Source organism: Paramormyrops kingsleyae, chromosome 10 (assembly GCF_048594095.1).
Source record: "Paramormyrops kingsleyae isolate MSU_618 chromosome 10, PKINGS_0.4, whole genome shotgun sequence".
Classification (NCBI taxonomy): domain Eukaryota; kingdom Metazoa; phylum Chordata; class Actinopteri; order Osteoglossiformes; family Mormyridae; genus Paramormyrops; species Paramormyrops kingsleyae.
The window spans coordinates 17,110,136-17,136,685 of NC_132806.1; the positions used below are offsets into that span (position 1 = coordinate 17,110,136).

Here is a 26,550-nt window from a genome sequence, read left to right on the forward strand (position 1 = left end):
ATGGGGTGTTATCAACTGACAGAGGGCTGGAGGTAATGGGTAGAACTGTGGGGGTTGGGGGCAATTAATTGAGAACTGGTGTGGAGCGTGTACAATAACAGGTTAGTAAATAAGAGAAGAAATAAAATAACTTAGCTATGTAGTATATTTTACAATACAAAAAGGATGGTAGGTTGGTTTGATAATAGTTTAGGCAATACCTATCGATCCAAGTGTGCTTACTTGGCTACCAGATTATACAATATCTAAATATCTGGCGGTAGAGTTTAAGCTCTCAGAAACACAATTGTTCTTATGCATCCTAATTTGTAATCAGTATAAGACGATTAATATTGCTTGGCTGTGGTTTCAAAATGCCGTAAGAAGAAAAAGTCAAAGTCAAATGAGCACAATTACAGTCCTGTAACTATATAGACAGACACTGGTTACTCCATGTGCGATACTGTTTTTTCAAATTGTTTTCAGAGAGATGAATCGATATATCCTGCATAGAAAGTGAGATTGTAATTAACTTCATAATAAAAACTGCATTGTCCTTTGTGCACCTTTTCATAGCCTACAGCTTATGTGCCACGTACGTACTGCAGCACAGGCAAGAATATGGAACTCAGAAATAGACAGACACTGCAGCACCGTAAAGATCCATCTGAAAACCCTTATAACTCCTGTAGACGAATTAATATAGATGTGCTGCGAGTGAGACAGATATAAAATAACGATACATTTCGTCGCCTCACATACCCATCAGCAAACCGGATTGCCAGATGGCCAAGCCAGTCCAGTCATGTGTGACAACATGTTTAAGAAAACGTGTCCACTGTGTTAATACAGTACGTATTAATGTTAACATTTATTCATTGTATAAAACAAATTAACAGGTCAACGTACGTACTTCCAAGGCAGTCAAATTAACATCTGGAGTGGTCATATCATTAAGCGCTTCTGACCCACGGTCATGATGTTAAAGATGTAACTCGCAAAGTACTACTGTACGTCTGGTGTTAATACTGAAATGTATGATTTGCTGTAAGTCATGCAAATTATATTTACATTTACAGCATTTAGCAGACGCTCTTTTCCATGAGCGACTTAAAACCGTTGATACAAATGATACATTCAATAGGCTATGTATTTGGCACACAAATGAAAGAATGTATTTTTAACCTATTTAATTAAAATAGAATAACAAATATTTCCTCAAAATATATATTTTTTAACTTCTTAAACTCCAAACCTCTTCAACATCCGAAAACACATTCCCCGTGCATCGCTCTGATGGCATACAGTGTCACAGCAAATGATATAGAAGTACCATATAATTCTGAAGTAGAATACAAACGCAACCGTTGAAGACAGAAATATGGCGAACACTGCACCCAGGCATACTTATTGGTATTTTCACAGCAATGTCCCGGTATAACACCGGCACTGACGAGAATCAGCATTGGAAGCTGGACTGATGGATGTACGTAAGCAATAATTTTATCAAGATTTTTTTTGTGCTTACCGAGTTCTGATTTTCTTACTTATACTGGATAAGACAGCACCCATGATAGGATGCATTAATTGCAATTTCGATTGAAGTTGATTCATTTAAATGGTAGAATATTTTTAAAACTCTAATATTGTTGTCTGAAAAATTGCTGTCTAAAATTTTAAATTCATTGGTTAGATATCAATAAGAATTGCTTTTTAAAACGCACGTTAACTACGATAAACATTGTTTGCCATGAAGTTAATACATATGCATTCTATAGGATCTAATCAAGGCAGTTAGGTTGGCTGTATTTCTGTAAATCAGGTAAAACAAAAAAGAAAATGTGTTATTTAACTCGTATAGGCCAATGTTTATTAATTATATAATATAAACGGCTGTGTTAAAATATACAACTTACTATACAACACTGCTTCTGAAATTCACTCAATGAGTATCACTCTCAAGATACTTTTTGTTGCAATTTGGAAAAAAAAACATTGTCTATCTTTAAAAAACAAGGTGTTGGAGAATTACTTTAGCGTATTCTTTGTGATTTAAAACGTCATTTCTCCTACTGGTACAGTGCCCTCAAGCGGCACTTCCGGTGATGCGGTCTATGTTGTTGTCGCCCTTCTAGTTTATGTAGTTCTATGTTCTAAACAGGAACCAACATTCAGTGGCAACAGAAACACCATCGGACGGTGTGTTTCACTGACAACGGCCCGGAACTGACATGAGATAACTGCAATTATAATATCTGTTTTTATAATACAGCGAATTTATTTTTCCGAATGGGCATATCTTATATATCACAACTGCCATTTAATATACATCATGGTCTCCGTATTAGTTAGCTAGCTCTCCAGATACTGCTTCAAGCAAGGGTTTCTTTAATTAACTCGATCCGATATTTTACCCTCATATATGAAGTATTATTATTACTTCACTGTACCTTTGGTGTATAGAAATAGTGATAACCCATCATTAGTTAAAACTAAAACAAGAACACGTTGAAGGTAAGGATTTAACTAAAGTCTAGTTAATCTGTCTAGCTAGCGACATTAACCAGTTAGTTTTATGTTGGACTTTTAATATATGTTTTGTGAAGTCGTATTGCAAAGAGTAAAGATACATGTTTCGCAGAAGACATGTATATGGTTTCGTTTATTAGTGTATTTATTGCTGTTTGATTTTTTGTTTTGAAGCGAAATGTATATTTTTCAGGATTGCACGTCGAAAATGGTACAGTTTTTGTATTCAGGATTATTACATGCATAAACAAGTTGCAAACCTGGGAGTATACTATTTGTTTTAGTAATACTGAAACTCGGTAAACCTGACGCCACCTCATATGCTCCTGTGCTGTTACAAAGATGTCTGTAGAGCTTGATGTGTTTGTGGGAAACACCACTATCATGGATGAAGAGGTCTATCAGTTTTGGCTGGATGGTTATACAGGTTTGTCCCTCACGCATATGTAACATGCACATTGCAAAGCACACTTGTACACATTTAAAAATGCAGGCAAAGCAGGCTAGGCTGAAGGACCCACTTGACTGGCTGTCTGCATGTGCTCCCTCTCCAAGTGAATGACGCCGTGAAGGTGCGGATGGAAGGAGGAGTGCTGGAAGAATATGAGGCGAGCACCGACGTGCTGCTCAGTGACACCATGGACCAGTTCCGCACCTTCCAGATGTGCGAGCGGCTCTTGCACACACCTGCCAAACTGGCCAATCAGCTTCTCTTTCAGATCCCGCCCCATCGGCAAACCATGCTGATCGAGAGGTTCGCCTTTACCTATCTGTGATTGTATCTCAGATCAGCGTCTCTGTGTCTTCAGGTTTTGTTTCTCTGTTTGGACTTTGCAGTGTGTATGGCAGTGTGTATTGCAGTGTTTCTCAAACCAGTCCTCGAGGGGCTCCCCAAGATCCACGTTTTTGCTGCCTCCCAACTCCCAGGGAATTAGGGGAGAGCAAAAACATGGACTGTCTGGGGGTCCTGGAGTACTGGTTTGAGGAACACTGGTGTGTTACCTGTGTGTTTTTCTGTATCAGTGTGTCTTTTTTTGTGTGTCACACACATGTCTAATGTCAGTATTAAAGAGGGTAGATCGGTGTGTCTGTTTGTCTGAATCAGGGTATATCTGAAGTTATTGGAAGATGGGGCAAAAATAAGGTTTCTGTGCCATTTTGCACTACATAATTTCTTGATTGTTCTTCATTCATTTTACTTTATATAATATTGACTGTGTTGCCAAATTGTCCGTAGGTGCGAATGTTGTTTGTGAGTGTGACCCGTGAGGGGTTGGCGCCCCATCCTAGGTTATTCCCTGCCTTCCACCCATAACTTCCACGATAGGCTCCTGACCCCCACACCTGTGCATAGGACATGGGGATACAGAATATGGATGGATGGAATATTCACGGTAATGGTGGTAACTTAAAAACTAGCGTGCCTCATAAACGTGAGAACTAGTGAATCCGTTTAATGGTGATGGGAGGCAACTCTGCCATGCATTTGCTCGCACTTTGCACGTTAACGCTGATCTCGGGCTGCGTAGGTACTATGCCTTTGACAACGCATTCGTGCGCGAGGTGCTGGGAAAAAAGCTCTCGAAAGGAACCAAGAAAGACCTGGACGATATTAGTGCGAAGACTGGGATCACCCTCAAAAGCTGTAGGCGCCAGGTATGAGAGATGGATGATACTTTGTATCTAATGTATTATGATAAACGGATAGTTTGGTGACTAATAGAAAGGTGCATGCACTTGAGTTCATTGCCTTGTCTTTCACAGTTCGATAATTTCAAGCGTGTGTTTAAAGTCGTCGAAGAGCTCAAAGGCCCCCTGGTGGAGAATATACAGCAGCACTTTCTTCTGTCAGACAAGCTAGCCAGGTGACTAATTCATTTACATCATGATGTATTGGACATTGCCACCTGCTTTTTGGGATAATTATCCACCCCATATATCTGCCTGATGTGGCCTGATTTCCCGGTCACGCTTTACATTAACCGCACCTTCGTAATGCATTGATAGAATATTCATAAGCAGCATGTAAGTGTACCTTAGCATCCTAACATACCTTCACAGCTTTAATGTACATTAATGAACATACAGTATTTGATTATGCATTTATGTTTGTTATTGTCATATTTGTTATTAATGTATATTAAAGCTGTTAAAGTATGTTAGGATGTTAAGGTACTTACATGCGGCTTATTAATGTTCTCTGAATGCATTATGAAGGTGCAATGAATGTTATATGATTGCATTATGAAGGTGCACTGAATGTTCTATGATTGCATTATGAAGGTGCACTGAATGTTCTATGATTGCATTATGAAGGTGCACTGAATGTTCTATGATTGCATTATGAAGGTGCACTGAATGTTATATGATTGCATTATGAAGGTGCACTGAATGTTCTACGAATGCATGAAAAAGGCACTGTGAAGGACCAGTTAATGCAAAGCATCACCGATTTCTCCGGTAATTTCTCATAGACCATTGCCCCCCTCCCCTTTTCTGTCCCCTTTCTAGAGACTACGCTGCCATCGTGTTCTTTGCGAATAACCGCTTTGAGACGGGGAAGAGGAAGCTGCAGTTCCTTTCTTTCCAGGACTTCGCCTTCTGTGCCGGGCAGCTCATCAGTAACTGGACCGTGGGGGCAGTAGGTAAGATGCAGCAGCTGGAGAGAGATACTGAATCAGGGGCAGTGAGGCAGCTTCTGAACAAGCAGGCCAAGGAAAAGCATCCAATATGTACCAGTGAGGTTCAGTACAAATTATGAATGTGTCTCTTATTGTGAATAAACAATTACAATTGTTTGTAATTTATGCTTCATTCCTTTGGTTGGTAGCATAATGAAAAATTTAAGGTCATTTTGCTTGGGAACGTTTTAAACAGAATTGTAGTTGGGGAAAAAAAAGGTATCTTCATAAATGTGTATCATAACATCTTCAGATAACATGGTGGAGGATATGGATGTGGACTTGGATAAGGAGTTCTTGCAAGATCTGAAAGATCTGAAGATTTTAATTAATGATAAGGACTTGCTTGATCAACACAAGAGGTGAGTGTTATAATTAATAGGTGCATAAAATTTGAATATAAAATTATGATCATATTCTATATTCTGATGTGTTAACTTTTGTTTAAAGATTTGTGATTTATGGGCCTGTATCATTCATTCTGAAGTGCTCTGTGTTCTGCAAAGTAAATGTAACTTTTCATAAACCACTCATCCATATTTTGGATATGGTTACTTGTAGCCCAGAAAGCATGTGATCATCAGCACCTGTGCTCCTGTTGCGTCAGCAGGGCATAATGCCCTGAATTCCCATTGTAGTGAATCCTGTTTTCACCAGTGTTTTTCACCACTGTATTATTATATTTTCAAGTGAAACTTTATTTACTTCTGCTTAATGCAATTCACATTCTTGTCAACTTATGCAATGTTTTGTCGAGATGTGGGGTACTTCAGCTTCACTGAAACTTTTTTCCTAATTGTTATTTAATTTTTCAAATGTTGATACGGCTTTTTATGCTATGTCGACTGTTTGCCTTTGATACTTTACCTATTCACCAGAGAATAGCTAAGTTCACTTTAATTCGAATATTTATTTCTGGATTAGTTTCTGGGGGTGGTGCAGTGGTTAGCACTGTTGCCTCACACCTCTGGGACCTGGGTTTGAGTCTCCGCTTGGGTCACATGTGTGTGGAGTTTGCATGTTCTCCCCGTGTCATCGTGGGGTTTCCTCCGGGTACTCCGGTTTCCCCCCACAGTCCAAAGACATGCTGAGGCTAATTGGAGTTACTATATTGCCCTTAGGTGTGCATGTGTGAGTGAATGGTGTGTGAGTGTGCCCTGCGATGGGCTGGCCCCCCATCCAGGGTTGTTCCCTGCCTCGTGCCCATTGCTTCCGGGATAGGCTCCGGACCCCCCTTAGGATAAGCGGGTTGGACAATGGATGGATGGATGGATTAGTTTCTTTGACATTTCCCTTATTATTATGTAAAAGGTGGACTTTTTGACACTAAGGCTATGTTTTGATTGGATTTTACCACTGTATTTATGCGGGTGAGTTAATGTGATGCATATCTGACCTTTCTTTTAGAGAAGTTGTGGATAATCTTGTTTTCTGGAACTTAGTTAAACCCCACAGCACAAAATGGCTTAGAAGCAAAGTGAAGACCTCAGAGGTCTGTGTTAGTTTGGTGTGAGATTGGGACTAAATTGAGGACCACATTGGTTGTGTGTGTGTCATTGGCCTGAGATGATTTGTTGTCTCTTCTCTTTTAATGTCTTTATTCTCTCATGCTCAGCCTTGTGTGCACTGCTCTCAGGGGAAAAACGAAAGTGTTCAACGAGATGGAAGCAAACTTCAAGGTGAAAGCTATGACGTCTCTAAATTCTGACACTAAAACAATGCATGCTGCTCCATGCACAGTCCTGACAAAATGGCGCTGTGTTTAACAGATATTCTCATCATTGTCAAAGCTTAACAAAATGATGTTAGCATTTTACAAACATATTACTCTTTCTCCACCTTCTGTCTCACAGACCCTTTCCAGAGCCCTGGTCAACATTGCTGCCAAACTAACAAACACAAAAGATGTCAGAGACCTGTTTATTGACCTTGTGGAGAAGGTATGTTGCATATTTCTGCTCCCAGTGTGTCCTGATAGTTGCATGGTTTAGCAGGCAGCCTTGCAGTCACAATCTATGCAAATGTAAACTCAGGAGGTGCCAGGATTGCAGTTTCACTCTAATGCTTATGCACATTAGCTAAAGGCTTTTATCCAAAGCATCTTACTTTAGTCTGTAATTGTTTTAAGTGGCAGTTAACCTGAATTGCTCTCCTTAAAAACATACAAGCAGTGCCACTCCTGGGGCCTAAATTGCAATTAAGTATCAGTTTCTATAAATGGAAATGTTTAAAAATACTTTTAGTGTTTCTCTATATTGCCCTTACAGAATGGCCACTATATATATATATATATATATATATATATATATATATATATATATATATGTGTGTGTGTGTGTGTGTGTATGTATGTAGACAGTGCATGCATGGAGTACGTTGTTTTTTTCCCTGTTTGTTTTGTTGGGCTCTCTTGGGTCTGTCCCTGTTTCCCCACATCGTTCCCTCCCTCCCCCCGCCAGTTCATCGAGCCCTGCCGGTCGGACCGCTGGACGTCCGCAGACGTCAGGCTCTTCCTCACTTACTACACCAACTCGGCGCGTACCCTCGACACCTTTAGGTCAGTCTGTCTTTCCTCTGCCGCCCCTGCATGTTCCCGCCATACTGAATGTCCGCTCATGTAATCAGGATCTGCTCTGCTGCTCCCTGCAAAGCGGCTTCGTCCCTGAGCCCCGTAGTGGCGTTTGGCGCCAGTGGGTGGCGCTGTTTGTGTTTTTTTTTTTTTTGGTGTGTAATTGCCCTGTTTTTCCACTTGGGGTCAATTACAGCTTGCAGTTTGTCCATTCTGAAACGTGGCTGAAGGTTTACGCAGGAATATTCCTGCTCTCACTGCTTAGCCAGGTTAGAGTCTGTTGTACTGATGTTTTCCCTTCCCTCCTCTTTCCAGGCACCAGGTAACGTGGGACAGATACATGGATGTCATCAAGAGCTGCATCCTAAAGATGTACCATGACTAGTTTGACTTCTGCTGACCCTGCCGTTCTCTCGTTTAATAATGTATAAAGTCCTCAGCTGACACCTAGCCTCTTCTCATTTCCCCTGCTTCTATAATTTCCTTAATGTCCCCCTTTATTTAATTTTGCCCCAAATGTTGATCCCCATAACCCTCCAATCACACGTTGCCTGCTTCTTTGGCTCCACCCTCTTTCGAATTCTATCCAATTAGCTCCATGTGCTTGTAAATACATGCCCACTGCCCCCACTGTAAACTGTGACCTGCCTGAATAAAAGAGCTTGATTCGGCGTTGCTGTGTGCTGTTTACAGAGTGTGCCCCTCAGGACATGAGGTGGCAGTGGTATTGAATGTAACGCACGGTAACGAATACTTACTGCTCCAAAACTCTGGTGCTGTCCTATCACATTCAAGTTCAAAGCGATTACTGAAATTACCTCACAAGGTAATGCTAAACTCTGAACAACACTAGATGTTGTTTAGCAGGGGTTCTCAAACTTTTTGAGCAGAGGTCCACATTAGATTTAAGTCAGAGGTCTGGAACAATTTTAAATAAAAGAAAGCAGCATTTCGTAAACTTTAATGAGTTAACGATAATTTTGTGAATTAGAAATCAAGAGTAGTAATAGTGGGAACGTAACGTAAAGACTGGCTTAATATTCACGACATTCTGTTGGGGGGGGGATATGACGAGTTATGTGTGTATGAAGTTTGGTGGTTCTACATTCTATTTTTGTACTTAGAACCACGTTAAGCGTTTTTATGTTAACTTTATTGATTGATATTGTGCATTATCGGCTGGTAACTTGCGGTGCAGTCTGCATACGGGCCACAGGCCAGACCATGAGGACCCCTGTTATATAGTGTTTTATTTGTAAAATAATTTTTACAGCATAGAGAGAGAAACATGCCTGAGTAACAGCATAGTAAATACTGGCATACCTGGGTACTCGTTCCTGTTATACGAATGGCACTCTGAAAGAGGGCAGAGGTGCCGCATGAATGCATATGTGTAACGGGAGGGGGTGCAACGTCTTGGCACCGCTACGGAGTTGGGGCTATCTAACAACTCGGCAAGCTCAGCGATTTTAAGAGAAATAAGATCAGGTCAGTGAATATATATTACAGCATGTCCGTGCCTGGTGCTGTGTAAACAGTTACTTGCGTGACACATGGTTTACAGATGGTTTTAAGTCATTTTCGCTGGAATATGTTGCTGTTGCAGGGATTATTCCTGCCTGGTGGTGTAATACTGTCCAGAGTGAGCACAGAGTTTGTTTGTCTGAAATCCAGCTGAGCCGTGACTGTCACTGATCTATACCGAAGCTTATCATCCACACGGTCCTGTTCAAATATTTGGGCATAAAAATAAAACGCTTTTCCTGTAAGATGTGCGCTGCTCCCTCTCTCCCCTCTTCCCCTCACTCTCTCTTTCTGATGTTGGTTCACATTCCTTGAGCCTCGCTCTCAAACTATAAATATCCTACCATCTCCCAGTGAAGGGGGAGAAGAGATAGGGGGTGACTGGGTGCCTGTGGTGGCCAGACATTGAGAGGTGGTGAAGCATGGGGGGGGGGGTTTGCGGGGGGGTTAGTTAAATGAAACCAGGTGTGTCACAGAACGGGGCTGGGGGGGGGGGTGAATCTGTGCACTGTTGTTCCGCCTGCAAAGAAGACGGATGTGGAGTTTCGGAATTTGGGCCACAGACCAGGAATTTACGTCCTGGAGGGTCAGGGAGGGAGGAAAGGGGACCGAGGGGGTGGAGGATAGCAGCGCAGGGGAGCTGGAGGGGGGTAGGAGCGGGCCGCCTTCTTTTTCTCTACACTCCCTTTCTCTTCCTCCCTCTCGCACACTCACACTGTACCGTCGACCTCCCCGCTCGCTCTTTAAGGGGCCCGAGAGGCAGGGAACGGAGACCAAGGGCGCCTGCAGATTACGCCGCCGACGGCCAGGGAGAGAGACCGGGCTGCGCGCGGCCACGTGAGAGGCGGACAGGCTTCTGTTCCATTTTCATGGAAAAGGAGTGGCGAGCAGGGGCCCGAAAGCTACTCTGCGGCAGGCTTGGAGGAGTCGGGGAGGAAAGAGGCGAGGCAGTCGAAGACATAAGAGGCAGGAGAGGCTCTGGAAGGGCAGGAGAGACTCTGTCCGGTGAGTAGGACAGGCGGCATGTGCTGCTAGGGGATACAGCTTTCCTGGGTGTCATGGGGATTGGAGATGGGGGGGGGGGAAAAGTGAGCAGCGTGGTACGTGACATGGAGCAAGTCTGGGGGTGGGGGGGCGGGCGGGCAGTCCAAGTGTCTTGGACCCAGCAGCCAGAAGAAGGGGGAGGGGCGAGCGGGTCGCCTGCCGTCCGGATCCGCTGCGGCGTCTCGGGCCCCGCGGCTGGCCAGGGGTCCCATAGTACGGACCCCCACTGACCGGGCTCTGTGGCCCGCCAGGTGCCAGCATCATCTGCCCGCTGCTATTACAGGGCTGGGTCTGTTCGCTGGAGGCCCAGGTGTGGGACCCCATGACCAATACCGCAAAGGCTTTTGGTCACAGTTCCCAGTAAAGGCTGATTCACTTCCAGAGAAAAATAGGCCCTCTTGCACAATATGCCCTCACCGGACTGCCCGACTGCAGCACTACAATGAGAAGGCTCCAGATCGACCCATTAATAGCAGAGAAGTTTGAGAGGAGTCTTGCAGTCCCGCTCGGTGGATCTTACCCTGTGTTGTTGTTGGCCCATTTTGTGGCTTTCACTACTTGTGCTCCCCTCCCTCCCACCTATCCACTGTGCCTGTAAAGGGGTGCGGCCAATAGCAACAGGCCAGCGCGAAACAAAGCGGCAGGTGTTGCCACAGGTGACGTACGAGCGCCCGGCGAGGCGCTGGGGAACACTGCCCCGCTGTTCCCGCAGCACAAAACGGGGCCTGTGTGGGACACGCCTCCACAAATCACGATATTTGTGTTTTCTTTCTTAATGAGTCGCGCTCGACGGATCGTCGCCTTGAAACACACGGGTGCTTCAGGTTGGCTGGGGGCCTCCTCACTGAGCGCTGTTTCACAAGGGCCCTTGGCCTCTGTATGAGATGTGTTCTGTGCCTATACTGCAGCCAGAAGAGTGATATGTCATCATACAGCTTCGGCTAAAGGGATGCAAATTAGGGTCTGTGCTTATGTCCAGAAGGTTGTGGGCTCCAATCCTGCAACCAAAAAATAATCTCTTCACCGTTGGGCCCTTGATCAAGGACCTTAACCTCAATTGCACCAAGGAGACGTGACGGGGGACGTTCGGTCCCTGTGAGCCGCTGGCCGCCGACTGTGCACTCCAGTGCCCACGACCCGACCTCTGAAGCCGAGATAATGATCCAGCCCTTATGAGGTCCAGATAACAAACAAAACAAGAGGTGCTCATCATCTGCATAGATCTACTGGGACCTGGGCTGGTGAGGCAGAACCTCAGTACGTCTGTCTGCTAGGATCATTACAGCCATGACTGAGAGTCCTCCCTTATGATAATTTAAATTCATTTAAGCAGCAATCCACTTTGTGTAAGCCACACTTAGAGCCTGCACTGGTTAGAAGATCACCGGCAATTAGACGAGGATCTCTGAGCTGGTCCCAGTGGCAGCCGTGGAGACGACACTGCACTCTTTGTGTGAAGTACCCACAGGATTGTTTTGTCTGGGGGACGGTGGGTACTCACTGCTCGCCCCCCCCCCCCCCCAGGACTGAATGACAACTGGCCCTGTGTCTGAAGCCACATCCTGACTGCTGAGATTCCAAAGGCGTGACCGCAGTAGCACACGTGAATGGGACCTGGGATCCTGCAGCGTCCCTGGGATCTCCACTCCCCATCTGCCGGCCGCTGCTGTGGGTGGGGGCTGGGGGGGGGGACACGTTTCCTGTTTGTCTTCACCAGTTCTTCTTTGTTGTTTTTTTTCCTCCTTCTGTTTTTTTTTCTGGGAAGCTGCCTTTGAAGCTCTCTGCAGACTCTAGGGGTATCTGTCGATTCTGCGGTGTCTCTAAGGCTGAGGCCTGCTTCCTCGGGACTGGTGTGACACGAGAGGGGACGCTGCAGATAGGGCAATCGGAGGTGTGACAGGAGAGGGGACGCTGCAGATAGGGCAATCGGAGGTGTGACACGAGAGGGGACGCTGCAGATAGGACAATCGGAGGTGTGACACGAGAGGGGACGCTGCAGATAGGACAATCGGAGGTGTGACACGAGAGGGGACGCTGCAGATAGGACAATGGGAGGTGTGACACGAGAGGGGACGCTGCAGATAGGACAATCGGAGGTGTGACATGAGAGGGGACGCTGCAGATAGGACAATGGGAGGTGTGACAGGAGAGGGGACACTGCAGATAGGACAATCGGAGGTGTGACATGAGAGGGGACGCTGCAGATAGGACAATGGGAGGTGTGACATAAGAGGGGATGCTGCAGATAGGACAATCGGAGGTGTGACAGGAGAGGGGACGCTGCAGATAGGACAATCGGAGGTGTGACACGAGAGGGGACGCTGCAGATAGGACAATCGGAGGTGTGACATGAGAGGGGACGCTGCAGATAGGACAATCGTGGTGTGACTGGAGAGGGGACGCTGCAGATAGGACAATCGGAGGTGTGACACGAAAGGGGACGCTGCAGATAGGACAATCGGAGGTGTGACAGGAGAGGGGACGCTGCAGATAGGACAATCGCAGGTGTGACATAAGAGGGGACGCTGCAGATAGGACAATGGGAGGTGTGACACGAGAGGGGACGCTGCAGATAGGACAATCGGAGGTGTGACACGAGAGGGGACACTGCAGATAGGACAATCGGAGGTGTGACACGAGAGGGGACGCTGCAGATAGGACAATCGGAGGTGTGACAGGAGAGGGGACGCTGCAGATAGGACAATCGGGGTGTGACAGGAGAGGGGACGCTGCAGATAGGACAATCGGAGGCTTTGCCCGTGCGCCTCTTTTGGTTCAACGTCTAGAGCTATGTTGATGATTTTGTGGGTGCGAGACTATGCCAGCATTAGACTGAACACTATGATTAAACTACTGGGAAAAAAATTATAATGTTATGCAGGATTTCTTCAGTTGCCTGGTTTTTTTTTCATTGGTTCCTTCAAGATATTACGCAACTGGTCTGCAGTGTTCCCCTACACAGAACAATAGATCCAGTTTAGTATCTCTCATTTCCATTTAAACGTGGTACAGTAGTGTGCAAAAGTCTTAGGCAGTCAATGAAAATGATGTTTAAATCATCTTCCCATTGGTGTAAAACTATGATATGAGAGTGTTTAATCATTTCAAAACCTGCTCCAAAATCACCCCGGTGTTTGTAGCAACCGTCCAATATTATTTTTTGACTCGACCACAAACACACCTCGTGTGGCTAATCAACACCTCATTGACTTTTTTGACTAATTAAATTAAGTAATGGAGTGAGTTGGTGGCAAAAATGAAGGAATGGCCGAGGGGCTCCTGAGGAGAGTTTTGGGAACTGAAGCATCGTTCCTCCAGCCATCCATCAAGATATCAGTGATTTTTTGGAGAGCAGAAGAAGTTCTTGCTAGCTTTTACTGTGTTTCTCTTAATATGCATGTGCTATTGTTAAATTGTGTTTTTCTTCAGAGCAAATATACACTTACTACCCAGATAAATAGCTTTAAACATTTACTTTGACTTTTGCACAGCACTGTACATCCGAATCTGTGGGCCGTGGGAGCCTCAGTTGGCCTGCGGGATCTCGGAGATGCTGGAGCGTGTCGCTGTGCCGCTGCGGGGGTCGGCACGTGTGCTACGTGCAGGCTAGCGTCCTAGCGACCGTGTCGACCAGCACGTTGTCCTGTGGCCTCGTGGCTATAATCATGACGGTAACAGCACTGTCCCACGTGTACGTGCGTGTGGACAATAACCTTGAAAAGCAGCTGAGTCAGCACTGGGACTGAGGTTTGGCTGACACTTATGTAAACCACAGGGTGTGTGTGTGTGTGTGTGTTTGTGTGTGTGTGTTTGACCAGACAGGCGGGTTTGTGGATCCACATCTGCCTGTCTTCAGTCCAACCAGCACACTGACCACTTTCCATATCTAACTGTAGGCTGTTTCCTTCAATGACTGAATTGTGTGCATGTGGCACTGTCACTGGTCTTGCTAAGTTGCCTTCCAATAACGAACTTGGGGAGCAATGAATCATGGGATTGATCTCATTTGGCAAGGATGCAACCGATGTATCCTTGATATTTGGGGAAGAGCAAAAACGACATCTGGGGATTTTTCCTGTCCCCTGTATTTCTGTTCTTGAGTATAGGAACTGGTTTTTGGCAATGACAGATGACATAAAATGGGTACACGAGAATACAAGTATGGTCAAGTACGCGTACTGAGAAATACCCATTATAAGATAAGATAAGACAAGATAAGATAAGCTGAAATGAGAAAAGAATGCTTTATTGTCATTGAAATACTGCAAGCAACAAATGACAAAATTATGATGGTATTTAATAAGTCCAAGACAGTCAAACGACAGCAATAAGGTGCACTAGTCACAACAAAGAATGTGCAATAATCACAGATGATGAAAAGATAGGATCAGGAATAAACTAAGAAGTAATGAGAATTAAAATAACAATAAAATAGCAGATGCAGTCTCAAAGAAGTGAATGTGAGTGTGTATAACTATGCATGCGTGTATATGAGTGTGTATAACTATGCATGCGTGTATATGAGTGTGTATAACTATGCATGCGTGTATATGAGTGTGTATAACTATGCATGCGTGTATATGAGTGTGTATAACTATGCATGCGTGTATATGAGTGTGTATAACTATGCATGCGTGTATATGAGTGTGTATAACTATGCATGCGTGTATATGAGTGTGTATAACTATGCATGCGTGTATATGAGTGTGTATAACTATGCATGTGTGTATATGAGTGTGTATAACTATGCATGCGTGTATATGAGTGTGTATAACTATGCATGCGTGTATATGAGTGTGTATAACTATGCATGCGTGTATATGAGTGTGTATAACTATGCATGCGTGTATATGAGTGTGTATAACTATGCATGCGTGTATATGAGTGTGTATAACTATGCATGCGTGTATATGAGTGTGTATAACTATGCATGCGTGTATATGAGTGTGTATAACTATGCATGCGTGTATATGAGTGTGTATAACTATGCATGCGTACACCCGCCATTGGATGGAGGCTCAGACGGTGTTGAGCAGTTTAGCAACATTGGGGAAGAAATTCTTTTTCAGTCTTGTGGTGCGTGAGGAAGTGAACCTGTGACGTCTTCCAGAGAGCTGGTGTGCAGGCTAAGCAAGGTCTCTAATGAAGCTGGTCCTTGACTCCTGGCAGATGGAACCTCAAGGAGCAAAAGCAGATAAGAAGATTGACTCTCCTGATGTTAGTTGAGATATTTTCTGTAGCAGAGGGCAGGAGGAGATGAGGAGGAGGTTAAGGCCTTGGTTTGATGGGTGAGTAAAAATTGGAAGCTGGTTTTGGCTTTGAGCAGTCTTGTGGGCTGTGAAGTAATCATCTCAACTTGCCCTTTTTAGAAGCCAAGAAGGAAAGCAAAGGCACTTGAATAGGGGACGAGATCCTGTTTGACTCTTGCTTTCTGTGCCTTGTCTGTTTCATGACGTTTGCAGTCATTTGGCCACCGGGGGCGTGACATGTTCAGTTTGTAAAAACATCCTGTCAGCAGTTCCTTCCAAAACCAAAACAACTCGACAGTTTCGACATTCTGTACATTAACAGTAATGCAGCCATTAAGACAGAGCTTGCCCCCCCCTCGCAAAACCCCTGCATTTTCAGTCGCATTTACTATTTAATTGTTTATCCAGAGCAACCCATTATTTAGTCGTTTACGTAGATTGATGGTTTTTTGTTTATTGGATCTGGTGTCTTGTGGGACTGGAGCCAACAACCTTTGGGTGTTCAGCTGAGTCAGCCACAGCCGCCCCTTCTTTTGGCAGAGTCCCCTCATGGTGTCTCTCTAAGCTGCTGCCCCTCTCTCACCAGATTCCGAGATCACCGGGAGCACGGACTGCTTTCACCTGTGACGCCAGCCTCCCCCCCCCTGCCTGCCCGCCCTCTGGCATCGCTCCGTTTTGTCGGCCTCCTCCGGCGCTCTGTCCACCCGGCTGTGAGCATGCGGAGTGTGTGCGTGTCACCCCCGCTGCTGCTCTGTGCCTGCGTGTCCCTGCTCCTGCCCTGCTCCATCGCACAGCCCCCCGCAGAAAGTGACACCTACACGGTAAGGAGTGTACAGCCTGGACGCCTCTATATACACCCCCTGTCTTCTCCTTTAATCCTTCCTCTTGTCAGACTTTCCCCACCTCAGTTCATCTCTCAGGTTTCAGATCTTGTTTCTTGTTACCTGTCCTTCACCCTGATCATTTTTCACCTTCCACCTTTCCCTTGTATTTACGGGACTTTTCATAATTTGACTCCTATTTAAAGTTGCTGACAGTTTATTTCCATACTAACTAAACTCAAAACTTGGCCTTGCTATCTCCATTCTAATGCTAATCTCCATTGACTTAATTTTCCTTTGGATATTTTGTTCTTGATAACCTACTGATTGTTCTTGATAATCTGCCGATTGTTCTTGATAATCTGATGATGGTCCAAACAACGAGCAAACTCTCAGAATCCCACTCTGACATGGTGGGTGTTTGCATTTGCCCTCAAAGTCATTCTAATGGTTATATGTAATGATGTTTGTATGTAAAACTCCCTGCAGCTGGACCAGGGCCAAAGCCGTCCTCTCACTGATCCTGATCTATCCGTAAATTTAAAAAGTCCCAGATCAAAATTACCACACATTTTTCCATCTAGCTTTCAGTTACAAATTGCTTCATTGTACTGCAACGTTTTGCCAGTTGTCAGTTAAGTAGATTTATTACTTCAGAATTACAACACATTGTGTAATTAAGACTCAAAAACATCGAAGGTTCGTAGTTCAGCAGAAAAAAAGATGATATTTGCGATTGAGCTGTTTTGAGTGTACAGTTATATTACGATGATCTGTATTGAATGTGCAGTTAAACTGTAATGCGTGTTTAAAAAGTTTGTTCACAGCGAATCTGCTAAATGCAAATCGTTCCCCTTCCTTTACAGGAATGTACAGATGGCTACCACTGGGATCCAGAGAGCAAGCACTGCAAAGGTGGGATGAAACCCCTTTTCCCACCCTTCCTCTCTTTCCCAACCTGCATTTAGTGTAATGCACCCCCCTCCTCCTCCATCAGACATAAACGAGTGTGAGACCATTCCGGAAGCCTGCAAGGGCGAGATGAAGTGCTTCAACCACTATGGAGGCTACCTATGCCTCCCGCGCTCCGCCTCCGTCATCCCTGCCCCCGAACCGCCCAACCAGTCGGAGCAAAACTCCTGTCTCCTTGGGTACGAGCTGCAGGGGGACAGCTGTGTGGGTGAGTGGGGGGCGTGAAAGGCAACCTGTACTTTCATAGAGGTCCAAAAAATGGGATTATGACTGGGACTGCTTGGAATTCCGGGTTCCCGAAGGATGGCAGCTGTAGAGTAGAGACTGGTGTGTTTGGGGGGGATGAGTTCATGTGTCCTCTATGGGCATTTGGGCATTCAGGAATTCTGGGAATGCTGATTTTCGTGGTCTTCCGTGGTCAGGGATTTTGGATCTGTTGCTGTGGTTTAATGCATGAAGTGATCCTGCTAGTGTCTGAGGGTGCAGTGGAAGGCAGAGGTGCGTGAGATGGTGTCCCTCACTCTGCTCACTCTGCCGCTGACCTCAGACGTGGATGAATGTGAGCAGGACACCCACGACTGCCAGCCGAGCCAAGAGTGCTTCAATGTGCCGGGAAGCTTCACCTGCCAGTGTCCTGAGGGATACCGCAAAGTCGGCACCGAGTGCATTGGTGAGATTCCTGACTGCTGGCTGCCGTCTGTGTTCCAGAGCATCCTGTCAGTGTCATCTGGCTTTTGTCCCCCCTGTCCACACTGCTCCTCTCCCTAGCCGGCCTGCCTTTGCTCTGTCTCCCCTCTCTGTCCGCACTGCTCCTCTCCCTAGCCGGCCTCCCTTTGCTCTGTCTCCCCTCTCTGTCCGCACTGCTCCTCTCCCTAGCCGGCCTGCCTTTGCTCTGTGTCCCCTCTCTGTCCGCACTGCTCCTCTCCCTAGCCGGCCTGCCTTTGCTCTGTGTCCCCTCTCTGTCCGCACTGCTCCTCTCCCTAGCCGGCCTGCCTTTGCTCTGTGTCCCCTCTCTGTCCGCACTGCTCCTCTCCCTAGCCGGCCTGCCTTTGCTCTGTGTCCCCTCTCTGTCCGCACTGCTCCTCTCCCTAGCCGGCCTCCCTTTGCTCTGTCTCCCCTCTCTGTCCGCACTGCTCCTCTCCCTAGCCGGCCTCCCTTTGCTCTGTCTCCCCTCTCTGTCCGCACTGCTCCTCTCCCTAGCCGGCCTGCCTTTGCTCTGTCTCCCCTCTCTGTCCGCACTGCTCCTCTCCCTAACCGGCCTGCCTTTGCTCTGTCTCCCCTCTCTGTCCGCACTGCTCCTCTCCCTAGCCGGCCTGCCTTTGCTCTGTCTCCCCTCTCTGTCCGCACTGCTCCTCTCCCTAGCCGGCCTGCCTTTGCTCTGTCTCCCCTCTCTGTCCGCACTGCTCCTCTCCCTAGCCCGCCACTCCGCGCCTTTCTATAGACTCCATGCTGTCTCTTTCTCCTCCCCTGCTGCAGTATCTGATTCCCTCATAGTCACTCGTGAGTTTTTGCTTCTGTCTCTGCCTTGTCAGCCATCACCCCTACCACTTTCCCTGTTTCTGCTAGCTATGAAGTTTTTTGACTATTGCTCCTATTCCCTTTAACATAACTTCACACTGCATTGCTGTCAATCCACTGCTTTTCACAAAGCGATCGATTCCCCTGATCACATCGTCGTCTTCCTCCTGTTAAGCCCCTCATGCCTGCATCTTCCTGTGACACTGTCCGGCTCTCCATCCCGAGCCCTTGTGTCTGACACATCGCTCCCTGCCTCTCGTCCCCAGACATAGATGAGTGCCGGTACAGGTACTGCCAGCATCGCTGTGTCAATGTTCCTGGGTCCTTCTCCTGTCAGTGTGAGCCTGGGTTCCAGGTAGCCGGGAACAACCGCTCCTGTGTAGGTGAGGCCCTCAGAGAGGTCTGCTTGAAACCAGCCTGCAGCATCTGTACATACAGTACCTTCATATCGGCAGGGATGTACGTAACTAGAATGCAAGTACACATTCACCTTTAAAAGCGATACATGCGGCAATTGATTGCTGTAACAGCGCGAATGCGTACGCATTTTATGTGCATTAGTGCTTCTAGGACAAGAAACTATTGCGCATTTTAACCTTTATACTGTATGCTAATTCGTATAAAGGTTAGAAAGCATGGTTATTTCTTGTCATAGCAACACAAATGCACATAAAATACATACTCATTTGTGCAGTTATAACAGTCGATTGTCGCACGTAACGCTTTTAAAGGTGAATGTGTACTTGCGTACCAGTTATGTGCATCCCTGTATATAGGGGGTGCTGTGGGCCTCTCTGGGTTAAGACTCTATGCCCGTGGCCATCTAATTGAGCAAGGTCTTTAACACCCCAGAAAATACTGCTCCTGCATTCTGATCCTAAGCTTGACCCTTTCCTGCATATATGTGTGTCTCATAGGAGGGAAAGATGGGATATGTGACGGTTACATTTTGTTGTTCTTGATTTCACTTCTACAATAACAATAAATAATTGCGTTGATGTGAGCAATCGATTTTCTGCTTTTCAGTGAAATATATATATATTCACGGTTAAACAAAACAATTTTATTAGACCACAAATATTTCATGTGTAGTTTGTAACTGTTTATTTTATTGTCCCCCCCCCCCAGATGTGAATGAGTGTGAAATGGGGGCCCCCTGTCAGCAGAGATGTTATAACACCTACGGCACCTTCCTGTGCCGCTGCCAGCAGGGCTATGAGCTCGGCTCCGACGGCTTCACCTGTAACGGTAAGTGACCGGGCTCCTACAGGTGACGCCCTCTTGATCCGCCGTGCCGAGATGGCCGGTTCTGTCGGAGTCAGGGACCAGGCAGTGGAGTGAGCTTTAAACGGCCCTCTCGCCTTCCCTGCCTGCTTCCTCTCTTTCTGCAACTCTAGTTTTCCCACATATGACCTACTTAGATAAGCATTCAAGCCACTGTTTCCTAACACAGTCCTCGGGCACCCACAGACAGTCCATGTGTTTGCTCTCTCCAAGCTCCCTGCCAGAGGGAGGGAGCAAAAACGTGGAGCGTCTGCGTGTCCCGGGGGACCGGATTGGAAAACACTGATTTAAGCAAAAAAAATGATCGAGAGAGCCGGAATCTGTCAGATGTACACCTTGGCGGTTGTGTAGTTTGTTTGCGGGCCGTTTGGGTTTCGCCACGGCGATGGGGGTGAGTGCTTCTCGTAGCGCTGACGGATCGCTGGTGTGATTCTCCCTGATGCGCCGTGAGGCTTCCCTGGAACCGGCAGGGCTGCTGAGGCATACCAATGGGGTCGGGTTTCTCTGCGTGGGAGGGAGTCCGGTTATGGGCCGGTGTGACTCATGTTTGGCGGCGGGCGGGGGAAGCCGGGCCGGCGTGGCGAGCCCAGGCGTAGTCGTGACCCCATTCCTCCAGTTCATGAAGGGGGGGGTTGCCCAGGATTGAACCGCAAAAAAATGAAACATTTATAACTTCAGGATTATTTCACCATGGTCCAGCTTATCAACCTGAACCCGCTCTGTGCTACAGTCTTATGGAAATACAGCTTAATAGCAGTAATAATGTTCATTATTGTAATTAACACCATTGCCATCTTCATGTTTATGGGCTGCCGTAACAAAAATGAAAACTAAATGAACTATTTATCTTTCATTGAGTTATATGAGATTAGAGGTTAATTATAGTGATATATTTATATAAAATATTATATAATATATATTATGTGGCATGCATACCCCACCAGTCCCTTACAGTGCAATATTGTCATTTCCTTTTTTGAGTTTAACCCACAAATTACCAGGCTACTCTAAACTGGCAGATGCCGCTTAATAATACCATCATTTCCCAGAAACCCCCAACAGGGACCAAAACCCCGATCACCAATCAGAACCTCTCTCAGCTGTCTGTCAAGCTGTGCCTTATCTGTATCTTTGCCGTAACACAAAATCCGCACGTGTTTGCGATGTGTGTGTGTGTGTGTGTGTGGATGTGCATCAAGTGTAAGTCAGAGTGAGTAAAGGCCCTGGCTTGTTCAGTTGTGGTCTGTGTCTGGGAAACTGTTCCACCCACAGGAGGCTCATTGACTCAAGAAAAGATGTCATAACATCTAGTTAGCTCAGTCCTGTTGCACAATGTCACACTGCAGTCATGTGGTACCATTATATCAGGGCTATACAAATCAGTCTTCAAGGTCTGAGCTGATTTTCCAGCCTTCCTTTACCTGGGAACCAGATGTGAAGCCTCTGACCAATCAGAATCAGTCATTATTAAACTAACTACCTGGGAGAACTGAAAACAAGGCCTGGATTTGGAATCGAGGTCCAGATTTGAAGAACCCTGTATTATGCTGTAACATATGAGTTCATGACCTTGAATTAAAACTAAATTAAATGTAATGAATTGGACTTTATGAGAAAATTATTAAAACAAGGAGTCAAGGCACGTGTTATGTAATACAAGGTTATGAGAATAAAGCAAGCAAATGATAAGTGATTTTTAGTTATAAGGCTTATTGCTATTTGTAAGCAAAGTTTAATGGCTGAATAGTTTTCAAAGTGCCTGTTAAAAGTGAATTTTCCCACGTTTTTATGATTGTCATTGGCAAAGCACTGTTCTGAATCATATTGCATGATGTGCGCCCTCTTGTGGCCACCGTCTGTAGGGTACATTAGAGCAGTGTTTCCCAACCTTTTTTTTCTGCTACAGAACATTTTGCATAAAGCTGCTTTAGAACTTGCACTGGCAGTGACTCTAAACTCCTCAATCCGCAGATATCGACGAGTGCAGTTACTCCAGTTTTCTCTGCCAGTACCAGTGTTTGAACCAGCCAGGAAAATTCTCGTGCGAGTGTCCGGAAGGGTACCAACTGCACGGACCACGCCTCTGCCACGGTAATCGTCCTCATCATCTTATTCATATCTTTATTTATTAACTGTATTTAAACCGATTGCTGACATCTTCAGCTTATTCGTTTTCTTTTTTTAATGCAAACCGCTGAAATCGGAGATACGCGGGCATTTCTTTCAGGTGGTGCGCGTCGGGATCTCGGCACGCTATTTACTCTTTCCCTCACACCTTTTTTCTCCCTCCCTCCCTCCCTCCCCCCCCAAGATGTGAACGAGTGTGAGAGCGACTCGCATCTGTGCACTGACGGACAGACGTGCGTGAACATCCACGGCTCACATAAGTGTGTGGACACCAACCGCTGCCGGGACCCTTATGTGCAGGTGTCTGACAAGTGAGTCGTGTTTGCAAACACACCGCTGTGCCCATGCCAAGCATAATGCTTTAACCTGTAGAGAAGCGTCAGGCCTAACAAACAACAGCCATAGAGCCACAGGCTTAGGCAACATAATTACATGGAGTGGAATGAATGCAGATGTCGATGTTATTTGACTCTGACCTGCACATTGTCAAAGTCTTCACCATCTGTGAGTGCATTCCTAATGTCATTATCAAATCGCATTGTTTCCTGTTTGCCAATCCTTCACCATATTACACACTTCCCTCAACTGACTGTGTTCCAAAGTTTGTCCAAAGTTGTTGGAGTGTTAAATTGGGAGCAGGTGCTGGGAGTGAGGTCAATTTCAGTCATGACATTTTCTTTGCCTCCTTGGGTCAGATATTTTGAGAATTTAGCCACATGTGTTATCAATTTAGCTTTTTTTTTCCTCTTGTATTGACTGGAGACGTCTGGCTTGGCATGGAGCCCTTCAGTATTCCCGTGGGTTATTCAACATAATGACGGAGGGTGACACTAACCTCACCCCCGCCCGCCTGCCCGCCCACCCCCGGCACCTGCCAGCCTCGGCCAGCCGTCCGTTGCGATTGGCCGGCGGTGCCAGGATGTGTAATCGTGGTGGCACGCGTGACAAAGTGCTGCAGCTCGTAGTGGGCGGGGCTGTGAACAAGCCGCTGGTCAAGTTACCGTGACTCAACCGTGTTCACCAGTCAGACTCAGTACTTTGGCATGCTTGATTTGTCCAAAACGTCGATTAAAACTGCACCTGTCATGGGGCTTCGGGTTTCACTTTCCTCTGCTCTAAATTAACTGAAGCCTTCAATACCAGTTAAAAGTCTGGATATACCTGCTTTTAATCCATTTCCTTGTATTTTAGTGACATTATTCATGTTATAGTGAAAGACCTCAAGGCAATGAAGTAATACATATCAAATACTGCAATGACCAAGAGAAGTGTTCAACATCTTAAGATGTTCTCAAATTTTAGCCTCTTAAAGTAGCCCACTTTTGCTTCGATGACGGCATTGCTGACCCTTGACCTTCTTTAAACCAGTTTCCTGTTGTAGCCACCTGGAATACTTCTCCAACAGTCCTGAAGGAGATTCCACAAGTTCAAGGCACAAGTTTGCTACTTTGCTCTTACACTTCGATCCTACGCATCCCAAACCAGCTCTGTAGGGTTTAGGTCAGGGGTCAAGTCTCTTGTAACCTCAAGGTGTGCTTGGGGTCGTTTAGTTGGTGTATCTGGACCATTATGTATGTCTTACTTCTGTAAGGGTTTTAACACGACTCTCTCCGTTCCCTGCCCCCGGTCAGCCGCTGCGTTTGCCCCGTAACTAAACCCGCTTGCCGCGACGTGCCTTTCTCCATCGTGCATCGCTACATGAGCATCACATCCGAGCGTGCCATCCCCTCAGACGTCTTCCAGATCCAAGCCACCAGCGTCCACCCAAGGGCCTACAATACCTTTCGCATCCGCTCTGGGGACGACAACGGCGACTTTTACATCAGGGTTAGTGGCATGGCTGACCTGCTTCTGGCTGCTTCTATACCCCCCTGGTCTAGGGTGACCACCGAATCCATGTCAGGACACTATGAGCTACTTCAGGTTTTACAGACTACTTTAAAACTCAAAGGCCCCCATGCTTGGCTAAATTGTTTTGTTCATCTTGTACTTTTACTGGTTGGTTTCCTAGATCGAAGTATCCAGCTGTTTCACATTAACATTAGTGACATGTGCATGACTAAAGGAGACTGACCAATCAGAATTGAGCAGGAACTCAGTGCTTAAGTGAAACATGGATCCTTTTAATTTTAATCATTGAAATGGTAGTTTACAAACCCTGTCGTAGCTCATAGTGTCCATCCTGACATGGATTAGGTGGTCACCCTGCCTCAGTCCTGTAAGCTTAGACACTAGTAGACTCTCTGTGTTAGATTCACATCAGAATCATCAGCTTAAACTTGCCCCCCATTAAGGGCTTTGGTTAAACCTAAACCCACATATACTCTAACCTGCCACTGCCAGACTTGTAAATTGTCAGTGCCTTCACTTGTCCAGTAATGGTTCTTGTTTTGTCCATGACTGTTTCTTTCTTGCAGCAAATTAACAACATGAATGCCATGCTGGTCCTGGCCCGTGCTGTGACCGGACCCGATGAGTACGTTCTGGACCTAGAGATGGTGTCCGTCAACCGCGTCATGAGCTACCAGAGCAGCTCCGTCCTACGTCTGTCCATCTACGTGGGACCGTACGCTTTCTAGGGAAGGAGTGACCAGCAGAGAATAAGGGAGTGAGAGACCGAGGCAGAAAGGATAGAGTGGAGAGATAGTGAGAGGGAGGGAAGGATAAGAGGGATAGAGATCAGGGGAATGTTGGGGTGGCCAACAAGGAATGGAAGGAGAGAGAAACTCAGATCCACGTTCACCCACATTCAGGCCTTTGTCAGCTGGTCCTGTCTGGATTTAGTCAAAACCAGTGTGATGATATCAAAGAGTAACTAATGTCAGGCAAATCTCCAGTAGGGACCAACCATGCAACCATTACGTCACATGGCAGACAAGGATGGGTTTAGTGATTGGCGGCAACAAATTTGTGAGCGTGTGGCGCCTCCTGAATAGGACGAGCGTCTGACTGTGGAGGCCTTCCAAGGCCAAACCCTGGTTTTTCTTCAGAGAAGTGAAACATGCCCTGTACCAGTGCTTTGGGAAATTGAGATGAGAATAAAGATGAAGATATTTAAAATATGTAAAGACACTAATAATAGCAGTGCTCATGCGATCCCGGCCAGTCCAGCCTGATACCACACTTAATTACCAGCCCCAGTTCAGGAAAGGGCATTTAATAATGCAGTTTTACGGCATTGTCTCAGTGTCACAGTGAGGTTCCGCGATGGCTGCATACGCCCATGCAGTCTCGTACAATCGGACTCCTCCCTTCTGAGCCTTCAGACTGGCTGGCTATGCTTTATAGTCTCCCCTCTCTCCGCCGTTACTCCCCCCCCCCCACCCCCCGTCAGAACAGGCTTCTGTCACCAGCTTCCAGTCACCCAGCCAGGCCAGCTGCACCCATCTGTCATTCATTGCCAGCACTCACAGTCGCTGACCAGCCTTCCCGCTCGTCTGGAGACTGCAGACCCCCACCATCACGCACAGCCTTACAAGCGAAGGGGTCCAGCAGCAGTAACCGCCAAAGGATTATGGATCAGTGGGTTATAAGGGGGAGGGCGTCATTCTCAGTTCTGCCGTCATTCCTACACCGCCGGCAGCCCCATTCCCGTCTCCCTGCTCTTTATCCCATTCGCTGAGCCAGTCCCAAACTCATGTAATATTTACTCTCATCTACATATTTAATAACCACTCCCACTCTGCCCCCGCTTCCTGTCCCACTCCCGTGTTCCCGCCTTATGCCTTAGTTATCCTTCAAACCTTCCTTAACATTTTTAGTTTTGATGTATTATGGAAAATATTGTACTTTTTTTTTTTGTTCAGAAAATAATACGTAAATAAAAGGAAATAAGGTTAAAATCATGCATAATGCCTTTGCTTTTACTGTCTCGCCTTGCCAGCCTTTGTTCATTTTTTTGTCTTCTTTTTCCTTTATCCATCCTTTTCTTATTTCTGTTCTCCCCCTCTGTTCTTTCCTCCCTCTTCTCTGCTCAGGTGCCCACTTAATTCCTCCACCCACTCACTCCCCACCCATTCGCTTGCTCTCTCTGCTTCTAAAAATAGCTCCAGAGCCCCTTCCCCTCTCCATCACCCCCCCACCCCCAGTTTGTTCCTGAAACACCGTGTTCCCCTCTGCAGCTGAAGATGATGGCTCCTCGAAAGGAACAACGGCAGAATGAATAAGGACATGCGCAGAGAGAGGCGCACACAGCGACCAGCTAACGTGGCCAGTGTTCACCTTGGCAACCAACCTTGACATGCGAAAGAAAG

The 26,550-nt window shown here is 46.2% G+C and overlaps 2 protein-coding genes across 8 annotated transcripts; both read left to right on the forward strand.

Annotated features, from left to right (window-relative positions):
• On the forward strand, positions 1-8,429 carry fibpa (fibroblast growth factor (acidic) intracellular binding protein a). Of its 6 annotated transcripts, XM_023795193.2 has the most exons (12): positions 1-101; positions 1,405-1,465; positions 2,851-2,935; positions 3,064-3,262; positions 4,038-4,164; positions 4,273-4,373; positions 5,020-5,246; positions 5,443-5,551; positions 6,805-6,868; positions 7,043-7,129; positions 7,649-7,746; positions 8,074-8,429. In XM_023795193.2, the coding sequence occupies exons 2-12, from the start codon at positions 1,460-1,462 to the stop codon at positions 8,141-8,143; spliced, it is 1,173 nt and encodes a 390-aa protein (XP_023650961.1). In that variant the 5' UTR covers positions 1-101; positions 1,405-1,459; the 3' UTR covers positions 8,144-8,429. The 6 variants fall into 6 exon arrangements, with proteins under 6 accessions (XP_023650961.1, XP_023650987.1, XP_072573544.1 ...); XM_023795219.2 differs by lacking the exon at positions 2,851-2,935; XM_072717443.1 differs by having other exon boundaries at positions 80-1,465.
• A 1,489-nt stretch (positions 8,430-9,918) lies between these two features.
• On the forward strand, positions 9,919-25,359 carry efemp2a (EGF containing fibulin extracellular matrix protein 2a). Of its 2 annotated transcripts, none has more exons than XM_023794312.2 (11): positions 9,919-10,287; positions 16,162-16,396; positions 17,263-17,311; positions 17,394-17,576; positions 17,916-18,038; positions 19,153-19,269; positions 20,015-20,134; positions 22,142-22,261; positions 22,482-22,608; positions 23,929-24,124; positions 24,715-25,359. In XM_023794312.2, exons 2-11 carry the CDS (start codon positions 16,292-16,294, stop codon positions 24,874-24,876), a joined length of 1,302 nt encoding a protein of 433 aa, XP_023650080.1. In that variant the 5' UTR covers positions 9,919-10,287; positions 16,162-16,291; the 3' UTR covers positions 24,877-25,359. The 2 variants fall into 2 exon arrangements, with proteins under 2 accessions (XP_023650080.1, XP_023650070.1); XM_023794302.2 differs by lacking the exon at positions 9,919-10,287 and adding an exon at positions 15,439-15,614.
• Positions 25,360-26,550: the final 1,191 nt, after the last annotated feature.

Coding starts and splice junctions, on each gene's coding strand:
- efemp2a (XM_023794302.2), top strand. CDS start 15,583: ATGAGGAGGAGGTTAAGGCCTTGGTTTGATGG. Junction 16,397..17,262: donor CAGAAAGTGACACCTACACG/GTAAGGAGTGTA, acceptor CTTCCTTTACAG/GAATGTACAGATGGCTACCA. Junction 17,577..17,915: donor GCAGGGGGACAGCTGTGTGG/GTGAGTGGGGGG, acceptor CGCTGACCTCAG/ACGTGGATGAATGTGAGCAG.
- fibpa (XM_023795193.2), top strand. Junction 4,165..4,272: donor TCAAAAGCTGTAGGCGCCAG/GTATGAGAGATG, acceptor TGTCTTTCACAG/TTCGATAATTTCAAGCGTGT. Junction 7,130..7,648: donor TTATTGACCTTGTGGAGAAG/GTATGTTGCATA, acceptor TCCCCCCGCCAG/TTCATCGAGCCCTGCCGGTC.